Raw genomic sequence first — 14,019 nt, 5'->3', positions numbered from 1 at the left:
GCCATGTGCGCACAGAGTGACCACTCCAGCCGGCCTCCTAGAGACATGCGCTGGCCGCCGGCCCCCTCCCCCAAGTTCAGGGGTGGGAGGGCCGGCGGGAGGTGAGTGATGTTGAGGTGGACGGTGGTGGTGCCACACGAACATGGGAACCAGAGCAATGCGTGTGGACTGGGGGCTGTAAAGAGCTGGGGGTCCATGAAGTTTCCCAAGAGACGTCAGATGGTCAGTCCTTCACTTTTGCCCGCTGGGTCTCTGCCTTTGAGTGTTGGCATTGACAGGCAGGAAAATGCTGGAGAGCTGCTGGGCAGAGGCATGTGCCCCTCGGAGGGTGGGGCCAGTACCCCAGCCAGCCGGTGGCCAGCCAGGTGCCCTTGTTGCGCCCTGCAGACACAGAATGCATGGCATGTACTGAGCACGGTCCCGTGCCAAATGGTGTCTCATGTCCAGCATGCTCTACCACCGTCCTGCAGGGTGGCTGCTCTCGACGCTGTTCTCCGCACTCTCACTGGACACACCACGTCTGCCAGGGGTGCTGGTGCTTTCATCCTCTGCCACCTCCGGTTGGGCCCTGAGCATCCAGCTGGACTCAGGGAAGATTCTGGATTGCTTGGGGGAGGGTCTAACCCCCTTCCTCTCCTGCAGTTTCATGAACAGGCGCGGCATCTCTGCCAACCCGTACCTGGGGAGCACCACCAACGGCTACGCACACCCCAGCGGCACGGCCCTGCATTACGACGACGTCCCGTGCATTAACGGCTCGGTGAGTGCATCCTCCTAGCAACAGTCCGGGCTCTGGCACATTAGACGTGGGGCGGTGGGAGCACACCTATGCCTGGGGACCCCTGACTTCCAGCCCAGAGCCCCAGGGCTTTCCACCATGCTCTGGGGCAAGGGTGAAAACTGTTTCCCCTCCCTCCTCTGCTGGTTTCTGACTAGCTGTCCATCTGCAGCTGCACAAGTAGGGAACCAGACCTCAGGGCCCTGAGTGTCATTCCAGGTCCTCGTCATCACTTAAGTGTCTCTGCATGGCCCAGAATACCGAGTGAAGGCTAGCACGTTAGGATCTGTAACCTGGATCCCTCACAAGAGAGTACAGTACAGGTTATCACTCAGCAGTCAGTGCTTGGAGAAGAGCTCAGGGAACACCCATCACAAGTAGTGCCACGGCCAAGGACGCCCTGCATGCTCCTTGGGCCAGGCCCCGAGCCGTCTCCTGGGCCACCGGGCACGAGGCCCGCGGAGTCCGCAGGCTCCCAGAGGAGCACTCAAGATATGAGCCTGCCATTGGTCCCCAGGATTGGGTGGGCTTAGTCTGGGCATCTGTGTCAAGATCTAGTTCGAAAGTTTGCATAGGATGTGTTGATGGTTGGTTTTTTTCAAGCTTGGAAAGTCTGTTAGATTTTTTTCTTGCTGTTTTGCTCACCCATTTTTTTCTCCATACTTCAGTGGCAGTCCCCAATCGGCTCCCTGTTTTCCATGGTCATAACATCCACACCTGCCCGAGGCAGAAATGGGGAGACCACAGCCTTCTTGAGGGAGGTGCAGGGGTCGGGCAAGGACTCCTGGATCTCAGAGATAGAAACAGACTGAAAAGGTTTCTGTGCTCTGGGTCAGAGGTGGCCAGCCAGTTACCACATGCCGTGTGTCCTCTGTCCTGTGTCCCGTGTCCCATCCTTTCTCCCTCCTTCCCGATTTTCTGCGCATCCCCCAGCGCCTGGGCTCTGCACCAGGGTTAATGGCTTTCTGGTCCAGCAGGGCTGAAGAGGGGGTGGGGGCGTAGCTGACAGGCTCACATGAAGATCAGGGGCCGCGCTGGGACATGGGGGCGGGGTAGGAGCAGAGCCACTGCGCAACCTCATCCTGCCTATAGGTCCCTGAGCTGGTTTCCTGTGTGAGGCAGGGGTGGTCAGGGCTGGGGTGGGGAGTGAGTCCCGGCCCAGTGAGAAAATGTGCGCTTCTGACCCCCATCCCCATCTCCACCCTCACTTCCGGGATCTCCAGAGTTTGAGGTGCTCCTGCTGCCCACAGTGGCCCTGACTTAGGGAAGGCTGCACGGTGACCTCTGTGAGAGCAGAATCTCGAGCGGTCTCTGTGCATCTTCCTGGACACAAGCCACATCCAGGGTGGCCCCCGGCGGTGCTGGCTCCCAACGGTTCTGGGTGCCCACAGTCCCCCTGAACAGTGTCGCCCTCATTGTGGGCCCAGCCACCAGACCCATTCCCACGGAGCGCTCTGCCGCTCTGGGCCCTCAGCCTCCGCAGCTGGACAGCAACACGAAACTGCCTCCGGCCCTGCCCGCCCCAGGGCCCCTTTGGGCCTCTTTCCCTGAAAGGGTTTTCTCCCTCCTTCCTTCTCTTCAATACGGAAGCTGCAGGGTGGGCTGAGCGCCTGAAAGAGCCTCAGGCACACCCAAGCACCACCCCACCCACCGGCCCATGCGCCTCGGTGTGGGTCCCATGGGTTCAGGCTGGCCCCCAGGAAGGAGCTTGCTTTAGGGCCCCCGCAGTGCCCTCTGTCTCAGAAAGAAAGGCCCGCCGTTCTGCAAGGGCTGTGCATTCAGCAGTTGTGAGCCATTCCTTCTGCACAAGGATGGTGGACAATGCAAGGTCCTGTGCGTGGCGTCGGCAGCTCGCTGGCTTTAGTGATAGCTGTCCTGAAGCTCGGGCCTCTCCTTAAAGTCTGCTCCTCCACACCGGGCCCCGGTACCAGGCAGTCCTTTCCTGCTGGACTTTCTGAGTGAACCCTGACCTTTCATCGATCTCTGTCACCCTGGGGGCCCCCGTGACACCAGCCCCAGATCGAAGTCTCCAAAAGGGTTTAATCCTGAAACCTCTATGGACTCTGTTCTCGAAGCGCTCCCTGTAGCCCGATCCTCTGGTGTATGGGGACAGGATGGTCCACCTAGAGCTTTGAAATGAGCTTTGAAATGAGCGTGTGCCGGTCACCCTCACGGGGCCGTCCCATCCGGGCTGCGCGTGTGGGCTGCTGTGCTTAGATGGTAGGAGTGTCCCTGCATCACAAAAATAGACCCCTGGAAGTGGCTGCGAAGGGACAGAGTGCTCCTCCCTTGAGGTTTCAGGCTGTTCCTATTTCCGTAACAAAAGGCTGTGATTACAGTCTGGCAGAAGGAGCCGCTGCCAGAGGGGTACAAAAATAGGGTAAGATGAGCACAACATAGGAATTAATATTTCTCTCTCCTTTTGGTAAATGCAAAGCAATTTACAAAGACCTTTAAAATGGAAAGGGCTCTGGCTGCAGTTGTAAGTTTAGGTTTTCATTTATGCTTTCATGTCCAGGCTCTGAAGCGGCCTGTAGCTATTTTAGTCCTTTGTAAAAAGGTTTTCTGCTAAGAGGATGCCATTATATCCATTATATGCTGAAAGGTCCTCTTTTCTACGATGATTGCATTTCTTTCTTTTGACAGACTGTTTTGGTTGCTGGGCTTCTTTGAGGCATAAGAGTGTGGCCCCCGGGGCACAGTGACAGTCACCTGTGCCACCCACGTTCCTGGGGCCTGCCTGGATGGGGAGGTTCAGGAGGGGCCTTTCTCCCCTGGGGGAGCCTGCAGCTGGGAGGCAGCTCCCTATGCGGGTAGGAGCCCGGCTCTGCCTCAGTTTCCCCCGCCTCTTGAGAGTCCCGTGGGAACCACATGGGTCAACAATTGTGAAGGACTTCAAACAACATCCAGGCGTAGTCACGACTATAAACGAAAGTGCTTCGCTGGGATCATGAGGTGCTTTCTGGAGGCGGCCAGAGCTCTGGGTTTCGCCTACCCCCCTCCCGCCCCGGGCTGGCAGGCCTTTCCTTATGTCCCGTGGCTTCTGCTCTCCAGATTAGAACTTCCAAAATCTGTCTTTTTGAAGAAAGAAATGTCAAATCAGTTCTTTTTTTTCCCCTCTATCTTGAAAAAACAGAATGACACAAAAATTTCCTAAGCCAGTTACCCTGGGAATGATTCAAAAGAAAAAGAAACCTTGGTTGAAACCTCGAAGCAGAAACGTTGTCCACCTGCCTCTGTGTGTCTGTGTGTGTGTGTGTGTGTGATCGGTGACCGTGTTTTACGGGGTACGTGCATGTGTTCTGGGGTTACACGTGTATGTGTGTGTGTTCCATTGCTGACCTGTTTCACGTGGTACGTGCATGTGTTCTGGGGGTACTAATAATATCTCAATGTACTAAAATCTCTGCCATGCTTTCCGTGACCGAGGGCACTAACGACGAAGCTGTGTGTTGCAGTGGGACCCCGAAGACGGCCCTCCTGCTTCTGGTGCCAGGGGCCTGGGAGAAGAGGTGCTCTATGATAACGCGGTCCTGTATGATAACTTGCCGTCTCCGAAAATCTTTGCGCGCTATCCGCCTGCTGACAGAAAGGCTTCTAGGCCGCCTCCCGACAAACTTTCCTGTAACCATTACAAATACCCTCCCTCCTGCAGTCTGCCTCCCACTAACCCCTCATCTCTGGGGAGGGCGTCTCTCGGGCTCAGCACTCAGGTACAGCATCTCCTTCCATCCTGTTGTAGAATTGTCTGAATCATGGTCCTCTGCGGGGGGTGGTCACCGGCCCATAGCAGATGAGACTCATCGAGCGAGGGTCAGGTGGGATTTTTGTCTCCACCAGAATGGAGTTTGCAAATGCGATCCCCATGGGGCTGCCCCGGGTTGGGGGATGGAGCGCCCCGAACTAGCTCGTGGCTGAAGAAGCCCTGTGTTTCGTGGTCTAAATCCGGCTCTCTTTCTGTTCCCGGAAAAGTCCCCTGTGAGTTTTGTGCGATCCGTTGACTAAAGCCAAAGATTTTTTTAAACAAGGACAGGAACACTAAAACATTCCAGAAGATTCTTGCACCGCAAGCTTTTTTAAAAAAGATTTCCATCACAGGTACACGAGGAACGCTGGACTCCAGGTAGTAATTGCTTCCACGTTAAGCAGGATTTTCAGGGTACGACAGGGTTCTTCTGTAATGAGTCTGAAAGTGGGACGCCTAAAAACGAGTCGATGGTAATGAGAATTTTGGATTGTGATTGAACGATCAGTGATGACCTTGGTGTCGAACTGCCGTTGGCACCGTACCCCATAGTTACGGCAAACAACGACGGCTCAGTGTAAATGTTCATTGCGTGTGTTCACGCGCTTTCCGCCCACGAACATTGTGTGCTTTGCTCACGGGTCCAGGTGCCATGAGAATTCTCTGCAAACATGAAGCAGATGGGCACACTTTATTTTTTTTTTTTGAAGATTTTATTTATTGATTTGAGCGAGCTAGAGAGAGAGCACAAGTAGGCAGAGCAGCAGGCAGAGGGAGAAGGAGAAACGGACTTCCCGCTGAGTAGGGAGCCCGAAGCGGAGCTCGATCCCAGGACCCTGGGATCATAACCCGAGCCAAAAGCAGAGGCTTAACCTACAGACCCCTCTAGGGACACAGTTTAATTCACATTCTTTCCCCTCCATTTCTTGGGTAATTTTCAGAAACACCAAATGGCTGGTAGGGTCCTAGCATCTCAGGTTTGCTGGCTCACGGCCCCTCCCTGCGGCCCGTCGAATCCATCCAACCACAGCCCAGGATTTGTTTCTCATTTTTAACCAAGATTCACTCACTGAACACGCATCTGTCTCCATACTTGCTTTTTGCTGGCATTCAGTTTCTGTTCGGTAGAAATCGTGGGACGGAGTATGACACCTCGTGCTTGCATTGTCCTCAGATTAGTTTGGAAGGGTCTGATACATTGTTTCTGTGTGTTGTTTTGATTCGTCTTTACTATTTTCAGTAGGAACACATCTGTAAGTGGAATTATAGCACCTTTCATTTTCCTGTGCTCCTTCGGTCGTTCTCATAGGGCACCTGTTGGTTAATGGGGACACCTTCCAATTACCAAGCACCCCCAGCATGCCACAGGTTGTGCCCCTGTCTGGTGTGTCCTCTGCCCCTTTCCAGGAACGCCGTGGGCAGGATTCAGTGTCTTTATTTTTTTTTTTTTTTTTAGTGAGCAAATGGAGGCCCAGAAAACTTTAACGACTTGCTCCAGTGTGTCCCAAATCCTAGAGCCAGAATCTGAAGGGAGGGCATTCTCCCCAAAGTGAGTCCCACGGCAGCAGCACCCGTCAGCACCTGCCACCAAGCCCGATCCATGATACAGCTGGGGGACCCATGGCATTTGTCGGCCTGTAGCAAAAGGGCAAAGGTGCCATTGCTTGAGTCTTAAGAACCTGTGGCTACTTCAGACCCCGTTCATACTGGTTCCATGTTCTCCCCTTGCCTCCACCCTCTGACCCGTCAGTGAAGAAGAAGGTGGTTTTCTGTCCCGTGGGGACATCAGCCAACTGCATAGCCACTCAGGCTGAAATCTGGAGCTCAGCCAAGCCGCTCCCCTAAAGAGCATCCCCTGGAAAGAAAAGCCGTTCATGTTTAGAAACCCGAACTTTCACTAATCACCACCAAATGCTCTTGGATACCCAACTGTCCGGTCCAGTTTCTTGATGAGCATTCATGATCCCAGTAGAAATCTGTGACTTTTATTGTATCCCAACTGGGCAAGTCTGAGTCCCTCACCTGCCTTGGACCTCAGTTCCAGACCCGTTCAGCCAGTACAGGAAAACCACGGCAGCTCAGTGTCTGGAAGCCAGACGGGTTTTCTACTCCCTTCATGTTTCCTGTGTGTGGTGGGTTAAATGGAAGATTCAGGGACTGAGACAACTTATTGAAAAAGAAGAAAAGTTGTTTTTTGGTTTTTTTTTTTCTTTATGGTTTGATTTTAAATTTTCTTACTGTTTATTTCAACAGTTGAAGGGTAAAAAGCCCCCAGTGGCCTCCAATGGGGTTATGGGAAAAGGGAAGATCCCGAGCAACCAGCAAAAAAAGGCGGATTCCGTAGCCGGCGTGAAGCGAACATCTTCAAGTAAGTTCAAGGTTCAGCTTCTCAGTGCAAGTTTCAGGTGTGGTTTGCAGAGGTGGGGCCGTAAGAGCCATCTTTCCTCCTCATCTGTGCGGGTAGAGACACCAGGTGTGGGGGTCAGCTGGAGACAGGGGACTGTCTTCATCGTCACCCTCCCTCCTTGCCGGATTGTAGGATGGTGCGGTTTCTCACCCAGCTCTCATCTGGTCAGATGCAGCTGTCTGTTAAGTGCAGAAGGGGTTTCACACAGTTCAGGAGGAGGTGGTCGTAGGTGCAAGGGGCCTGGGGCTTCAGGTCAGGAGACCCTGGCATGTACCCCTGATCTATAAGGGACGTAGTGACTTTGGTCAAGCCATGTAGACACTCTAAGCTCAGGTCCCTGTGTGGGAAGTGTAGACCAGTGGCCGCCATGGTTTCTGGGACTGAAGGAATCGAGGTGCCACACGGGCCTCCAGGCACCACAGCCCTGTAAGGATCACTAAGAGACGCACGTTCCCACTGCACCTTGTGGTCTGCGAGCTCATACGGACAGTCTCCCTTCCTTCTCCCAGCCTTGTCCTCAGGTAGGTGTGATCCCCTGCCCCACCATGTGAGGCAGAAGTCCTCTCTGAGAGACCCAAGGGGCTCCCACTGCACCTCACAGCTGGCAGGTGACAGAACCAGAGGGACAAGCAGGTGTCCAAATCTTGGGGGGGGGGGGCTGAGCCAAGAAGCAGCAGATACAAGTGAGGGACTCGGCACCCCCGCAGAAGGGTTCGTGGTAGTGACAACACCGTGGGTTTGCTTCAGCCCTGGGCGGCGGGCGCCCATCCCTTTGGCCAGCCGGGAGTGGTTACCCACGTGAGGCATCCCCACGTGAGGGGCCATATGGTCAGCCGGGCCATGGGCATCGAGCTGCTTGGGGTTCACAGGAGAGGCCGAGCTGCAGGCTGTCATGAGGGTCTTGAGCTCCTAAGGGCCTTGCAGGGAGGATGGGAGTCAGACGCCAGTAATGGGTTTGAGAGGATCGCTTGGGGAGTAAGTAGCGTCTACACTTTCAGAATCTGGCTCCGTGTGGCTGGGAGACCAGTGTCCGTGTCCGTGAAGACGAGGCTTCCTGGCTGCAGCCAGGCACCCCTCCCTGACTTACTGACCCTCTGGCCCCGTGATGGGCATTCAGAGTTTGAGAGCACACGGGGATGGGGAGGCGGGCCTCTTACTTGGCCACGTATGCGGACGAGCCTCGGACTTCCACCCTGAGGGAGCGTGTAGCCTGTCCATCCACCTGTCTACACTTCCCTCGTCCTCACACCTGCATTTCAAGCACACAGCTCAGGAGCCAGTTTTATTGTGCTTATTTTGACCTTATCTTTCTGGCCAATCTTGTTTCCCTGACGCAGTTGGGTCTCTTTATAGTCATTTAAAATTTCCGTGCTGTGCACTTGCGGGGGGGTAGCTGGTCCCCGAAATTCTGCCACGTGGAACCCGACCCTCGTGGGATCTCCTCTCAACAGCTTTCTTCCCCATGCCTGTGCTCGTCGCATTTCCTAGGTGATTTATCCCTTTATTTTAGGAGACCTTCTATAGGGACTCTTTATTAACTTTGGTGGCATCTAATGGTAACAAGAGAAAAATAATTGTCTTCTGTGTTTTTGCTGAATTCAGCCAGTTGCACTGTAGACCGGATGGGTTTTCCAGCATGGGGAACAAAGATGTGGCTGGTTACACCCCACTCCTGCTTTAGAGCTGAGGCTCCGGGAGATACACTGTGGCCCAGGGTCATGGCCACCTCCCTGGCCCCTGCCTCCGCTGGGGACTCTCGCCCCACGCTCCTGCCCCGAAGTCGCTGCATGTCCTGTGGGGCTGTAGACACGCAGGCGAGCGACAACATTGTGGTGGGGTGTCCTGTGGGGGTGTGAAGCCTGGTGGGGGGTAGATGCACAGGAGGCCCCCTGGGGGGGAATCGGGTGTGGGAGGCAAGCGGAAGGGCAGAAATCGGTGACCCTAAATCACACCTGTGGCATCGTCCTCTCCTCACAGGCTTTTTCCAGAGAGGGTCCTTCTAGCTTAATACTTATCAAAGGCCAGTGTGATTAGAGGAGAGGAGGTTGGGGTGGGGATTTAAAGGACTGGGGTGACACTGGCCAGCTCTCGGAGGGGTTTCCCGAAGACTGGTTTCCTCCTCCTCCTCCATTCACTCCTTTTATTTAATGAGCCCTGGCATCCTGCGCGTCTTGTGCTTGTCCCAAGTACTTTGTAAATACTGAGTGGACCCTCAAAACGGCCCTGAGAGTGGCCACTTCACAGATGGGGGAACTGAGGCATGGAGAGGTGAGGGGCCTCGCTGCGGGGCTCTAACCCAGCCGGTCAGGCCCAGACGCTACTCTGCGTGGACTCCCCAGCTCTCCGTTCCTCGCTCGCTTACTCAGCAGATGCCCGTGTGCTCGCTCCGGGCCGGGCACCAGCCGCGGCCCCGGAGACAGAGCTGCCATCCAGTCAGCCAGAGCCAGACAGCGCGGACACTGGGCTCAGGGGTGGCCGTCTTATGAAGCATTCTGGAAAATAACAGAAGTACAAAAACCCAAGAGGTGCCCCTCGATGCTGATGGCGGGGTGCTCGTCCCAGCCTTACGCCTCCTCCCATTCTTGCCTGCGCCGGGAAATGGGAACTACTCACCGTTCTGCTCCGTCCAAACTGGCCCCGTTTGCTTTCTTACCGAACTAGCGATATAACCGGATGAGAGTTTCTTTCCCTGCGTTGGCCGATTTTAAACAGGCTTTATGATTCACCCTGTTATTGGTTAAACCAAAGTTCCTTTTGCTGCCTTTTTTTCCCCTAAGATGCTGACCAGTACAAATATGGCAAGAACCGGGTCGAAGCTGATGCCAAGCGGTTGCAGAGCAAAGAGGAGGAGCTGCTGAAGCGGAAGGAGACCCTGCGGAACCGGCTGGCCCAGCTCCGGAAAGAGAGGAGGGACCTGCGGGCTGCCATCGAAGTGAACGCTGGTACGGGGCGAGGGGCACGGTTCCGGGCGGCCTGGGCACCTCCCTGGGTAGCGCCTCCTCTTCCTCCCATTCTGCCCACGGGCTCTCACCTTAGGAAGACCGCACCTCCCGTGCGGTGCTGCCTGTCATTTGGAAGCCTCGTGGGTAAGCCTGGGGCCAGTGCTGCGGCGATGGGGTCGTCGGGGAGGGGATCTTGGGACAGGCTGGAGGAGTTCGGTGGTGCTGGAAGCTGTCGCAGCCTCGGGTGCTGGCCACAGAGATGCTCAGGAGTTTCATGTCATGTGTCTGATGAAGCAGCTGGTGGGGGCATGGGGGGCAGTGGTTGTTGGCAAGAGGACAGTCCATAGGGATGGGTAAGATTCAGGAACCCAGTAAGAGGTGTCTAGGGACCGAAAGGGCCCACCATGCCCGAGAAGGGACAGTGTGTCTGAATTCTTGAAAGGGAGCGGGTCGATAGGCCGGTTCACAGAGACACTCTCAAAGGGCAAGTCAGAGCGACGGCAGCTGTCGGAGAGCAGAGTTGGGACCAGACGGGCGTCTCCAGCAGGAGCTGGGAATGAGGTTCCCGGTTCTGAGGATGGACCTGTTTAATGTAGTCACCTCAGCTCGAGACTGGCCCTTATCCTGGGCAAGACCCGCTCTTCAGACTTGGGCAAGGCAGGCCTTGGAAGCGTGCAGGGGACTGGGAAGGAGGCATTGGTACACCTGCGCCTAAACGCTCCGTCGGCACTTCTGGACTTTGTGCCTCAGTGACCCTTATGACAGGAAGTGCTTTTGGAGTTTCGAGTCTGGGAGGTTGGGTACAGGCTGAGCAGGTGGGCGATAACCCCTAGGAGGGACGGGGGATGTGGCATCCAGCCACCTGTGGGGGGACCGAATGCCGAGTCAGAGACCCTGGGAGGAGCTTCCAGGCCAACAAGACAGAAGGAGGATTTCTTGCTTCTGCTGTCCCAAGTCTGCAGGATAGTGAAGATGCAGAAAGGTTAGACCAGCTCCCGCGCTGCAAGCTTTAGAGGCCGGGGCTGCGCACAGAAGTCAGGGGACCCTCTGGTACCCATTATCCTGCACGTGCAGTGGATATGTGATCTGCCTCCTTGTGTCACTGACACACATTTCAACAAAAGCAATTCAGTGAGTGTGCGTGGAGCCTCGAGGGGCAAAGCTTTATTGTAGTCACTGCCACGGGCAAGAGAGAGGACTCGGGAAGAACGGGTAGAACCAGCAGAACGGAAAAATAGCCAGACTTTCCAAGTCCACGGCTCCCCTGCAGGCTGTCCATTGGAGCCCGTGTGTTCAGGTGAGCACACTGTGGCTTGGGCCTAGAGTTCTGTCTGGGCTCTCCGAGATCGAGGGCTCCGGCTTCCAGGTCGGGTCTCCCAGCTGCGGGAGAGCGGAGTGGTTAGGAAGGGCCTCAGGTCTTGGAAAGCACAGCTGGACTTGAGTTTTGTAGAAAGGGCCCAGGTCAGGGCCGCTCGAGCCAGAGAGTTGTGCAGGACCCCGTGCGCGGTTATATGCGGGGTTTTATGTCCGCGGAGCCCCTCGCCAGTGGCTGTAGCGACCGTGCATCTGTGGGGTTGCAGGCAGGAAGACCCAGGTGGTTCTGGAGGACAAGCTGAGGCGGCTGGAGGAAGAGTGTAAGCAGAAGGAGGCTGAGCGAGTCAACCTGGAGCTGGAGCTCACGGAGGTCACAGAGAGCCTGAAGAAGGCCCTGGCTGGCGGGGTCACCCTGGGGCTGGCCATCGAGCCCAGGTCGGGGACGTCGAGCCCTCAGGTAAGGTCTGCGCCCACCCAGTGGACGCATAGCCGCGGGTCGGCCTTAGATGTGTTTCAGGCCGTGTGCCCAGTGCTTCTTTCCATGGGAGGATGGTGGGCACTCGAGCCCCCTTCCCCTCCCTCCTCCGGGCCACTGATCAAAGGCACATGCCCTCTGATCTCTTTGGAACCATGTCCTAATTCGATTGCAGTTCATCAGCTGAAGACGTTAATCCCATGTAGCTGGGTGGATTGAGGCGGGAAACACGGGCGGGGAACACGGCCTCGCCCTCCAATCTCACAGAACGAATGGAAATCACTTTCCAATATGCATGATCCCCTTCAGTGACTTATCCTTCGCTCTCGTTGGACCAACAGTCACTGAGAATTTACTGCTGTCCTTTTCTCATGACAGTGCATTGGGACCCTGGGGCCTGGGGAGTCCCAGGTCACCGCTTCTACCTTACAAACCAGGAAGCGGAGGCGCAGGGTAGTGGTGTGACGCCACCGGAGCACTGGAGGCCAGCCGGGCAGCCCTGGACGCAGGCTCTGTCTCCCGGCGCCCCAGCTCTCCATCCCTGCCTCCCTGAAATCCCACCACTGCCTGAAGCCTGCCCCTCTCTGAAACCCCAGCCCCTCATCCCTCTCCACTGGCCACCCCTCAATGTTACAGAGTTGCCGTCGCCTGGCAGAGCGGGTTCTAGCAACAAGAACCAGACACCAGGACCCCAGAACCCCCTGCCACGTACCACTTTCTCTAGCTGCAGTGTGTAGGAAAGCCGGCTCGGGGCTCAGAGGGGCAGGGCTTGGGGTCACCTCCCTTCTCGAGGCCTCACTTGGTCATCTGCAGAATGGGGATGGCATGGCTGCATCTGGGACAGCGCAGGGCACAGCACCTGGCCGGACGGTGTGGGCTCATCAAGTGGCAGTTAGCTCATTCATTCATTCAATGAATTACGAAGATATACCCAGGCCGTGTACCTGTGGGGTGCTGACCACTGTCCCAGGCACAGGGGCCCCCATGGAGCCTGTGTTCTGGCAAGGGAGGAGTCCCACTGGGAGATCAAAGTTCAGGGAGGGTGGGTGTTCTGGGAGCTGGCATGCAAGGGCGGGCACCACCCTCCCCCTGAGCATCTCAGCGTCCTGCTTGAACAGGACCGAGTACAGAAGGCAGCTGTAATGGTGGGGGGGGGGGGTCCTGCTGGAGGCACATGGGCTTATGGACCCCATGGACCCTGGCCGCCTATAGGGGTGGCTGCCTACCCCCTTGGGGTCTCTTCTGCCGCGTCCCAGGCTCTCCTCCCCACTCCCTTCCTTCAGAGCCCTTCCCCATTCTCTGGGCACTGGCCCCACCCCATCCCCCTGCAGCTCCTCTCCTATCTTTTGCCCCTCCCCTTCCAAATTAAACTTTTGGAAACAGATGTCTGTTCCCACGATGTCCTGTTCACCTGCTCTCTCCACCACTTATTGAACCTGCTTTCCCTTTAGGTCGCCTCCAAACTACAAATCCCACTCCCCCCCCACCCCTGCCTCCAAATTCCAGGTATCTCTCCACGCTGGCTCCTTTCTTGATACGTGACCCTACACCCCCCCCAGGGGTCCCCTCTCTCTAGAGTGACCCCATCACCTGTCGGGGGTCCCCTCTTTCCAGTGGTGCTCCGTATTCCCCCCAGGGGTCCCCATCTTGGCCCTACTTGTCGGGTCTTCTCTTTTGGCCCAAATAGCCAACTTGTCCTTCCGAAGGCTCAGGATGAGTCTGTCTGCACCTCCCCACCCAGACCGGGAGGCCTGGAGGCTTCCTCTTGGGTCATATGCTGCACAGCAGTGACGGGGGCGGGGGGAGTGTGGTCCGGGGGCTCCTCCAGGCAGACCCCACTCCCTGCCAGCGCGCTTTCCTGAGCGCTGGGCCATACAGCGGGCCTGGTGACCACGCCTCATGTGGGGTCTTCTGTCTGCATGGACAGTCTCCAGTTTTTAGGCATCGCACTCTGGAGAGCTCGCCCATGTCCAGCTGTGAGACCAGTGACGCCGAGGGCCCCGTGCCGGTGAACAGTGCAGCCGTGTTGAGGAAGAGCCAGCCGGCAGGCAGCTCCCCCTGCCGGGGACATGTGCTGCGGAAGGCAAAGGTGAGCTCACCCTCCTGCAGTGGGGACACCTGCCCTGAGGCATGCCTGTCCCCCTGGGAGGGATGTGGGTGATCAATCCTCACTGTCTCCCGAGTCCTCACAGGAGGACTCCTTTTCAAAAGTGAAAAGCCCAGAACCTCATGTTGGGGGCACACAATGAGCCCCCCCAGGCCTACTGTGTTCTCCAGTCCCCACATGGGACCGGCCCTGAGAAGCTTGGATGCTGAACTCAGAGCTCTCAGAAAACTTTAAGACCATTTGTAGGTTAT

At 56.4% G+C, this 14,019-nt stretch overlaps 1 protein-coding gene across 5 annotated transcripts in view; it reads left to right on the top strand.

The window, feature by feature from the left end:
• AFAP1 (actin filament associated protein 1) overlaps nt 1-14,019 on the top strand; it is a 134,337-nt gene that overhangs the window by 115,215 nt on the left and 5,103 nt on the right. For 4 of the 5 annotated variants that reach the window (XM_045997671.1, XM_045997673.1, XM_045997672.1 and 1 more), the window contains 6 exons: nt 643-760; nt 4,237-4,491; nt 6,777-6,891; nt 9,708-9,872; nt 11,453-11,643; nt 13,589-13,750. In XM_045997671.1, coding sequence (XP_045853627.1) covers nt 643-760; nt 4,237-4,491; nt 6,777-6,891; nt 9,708-9,872; nt 11,453-11,643; nt 13,589-13,750 — 1,006 coding nt within the window. The remainder of the gene's footprint in view (nt 1-642; nt 761-4,236; nt 4,492-6,776; nt 6,892-9,707; nt 9,873-11,452; nt 11,644-13,588; nt 13,751-14,019) is intronic. The other variant, XM_045997676.1, reaches the window with a different exon arrangement.

Source organism: Meles meles, chromosome 2, assembly GCF_922984935.1.
Source record: "Meles meles chromosome 2, mMelMel3.1 paternal haplotype, whole genome shotgun sequence".
In the NCBI taxonomy this organism is placed as follows: Eukaryota; Metazoa; Chordata; class Mammalia; order Carnivora; family Mustelidae; genus Meles; species Meles meles.
The sequence above is the reverse complement of the archived record's forward strand: the minus strand, read 5'-3'. Positions and strand labels throughout refer to the sequence as shown.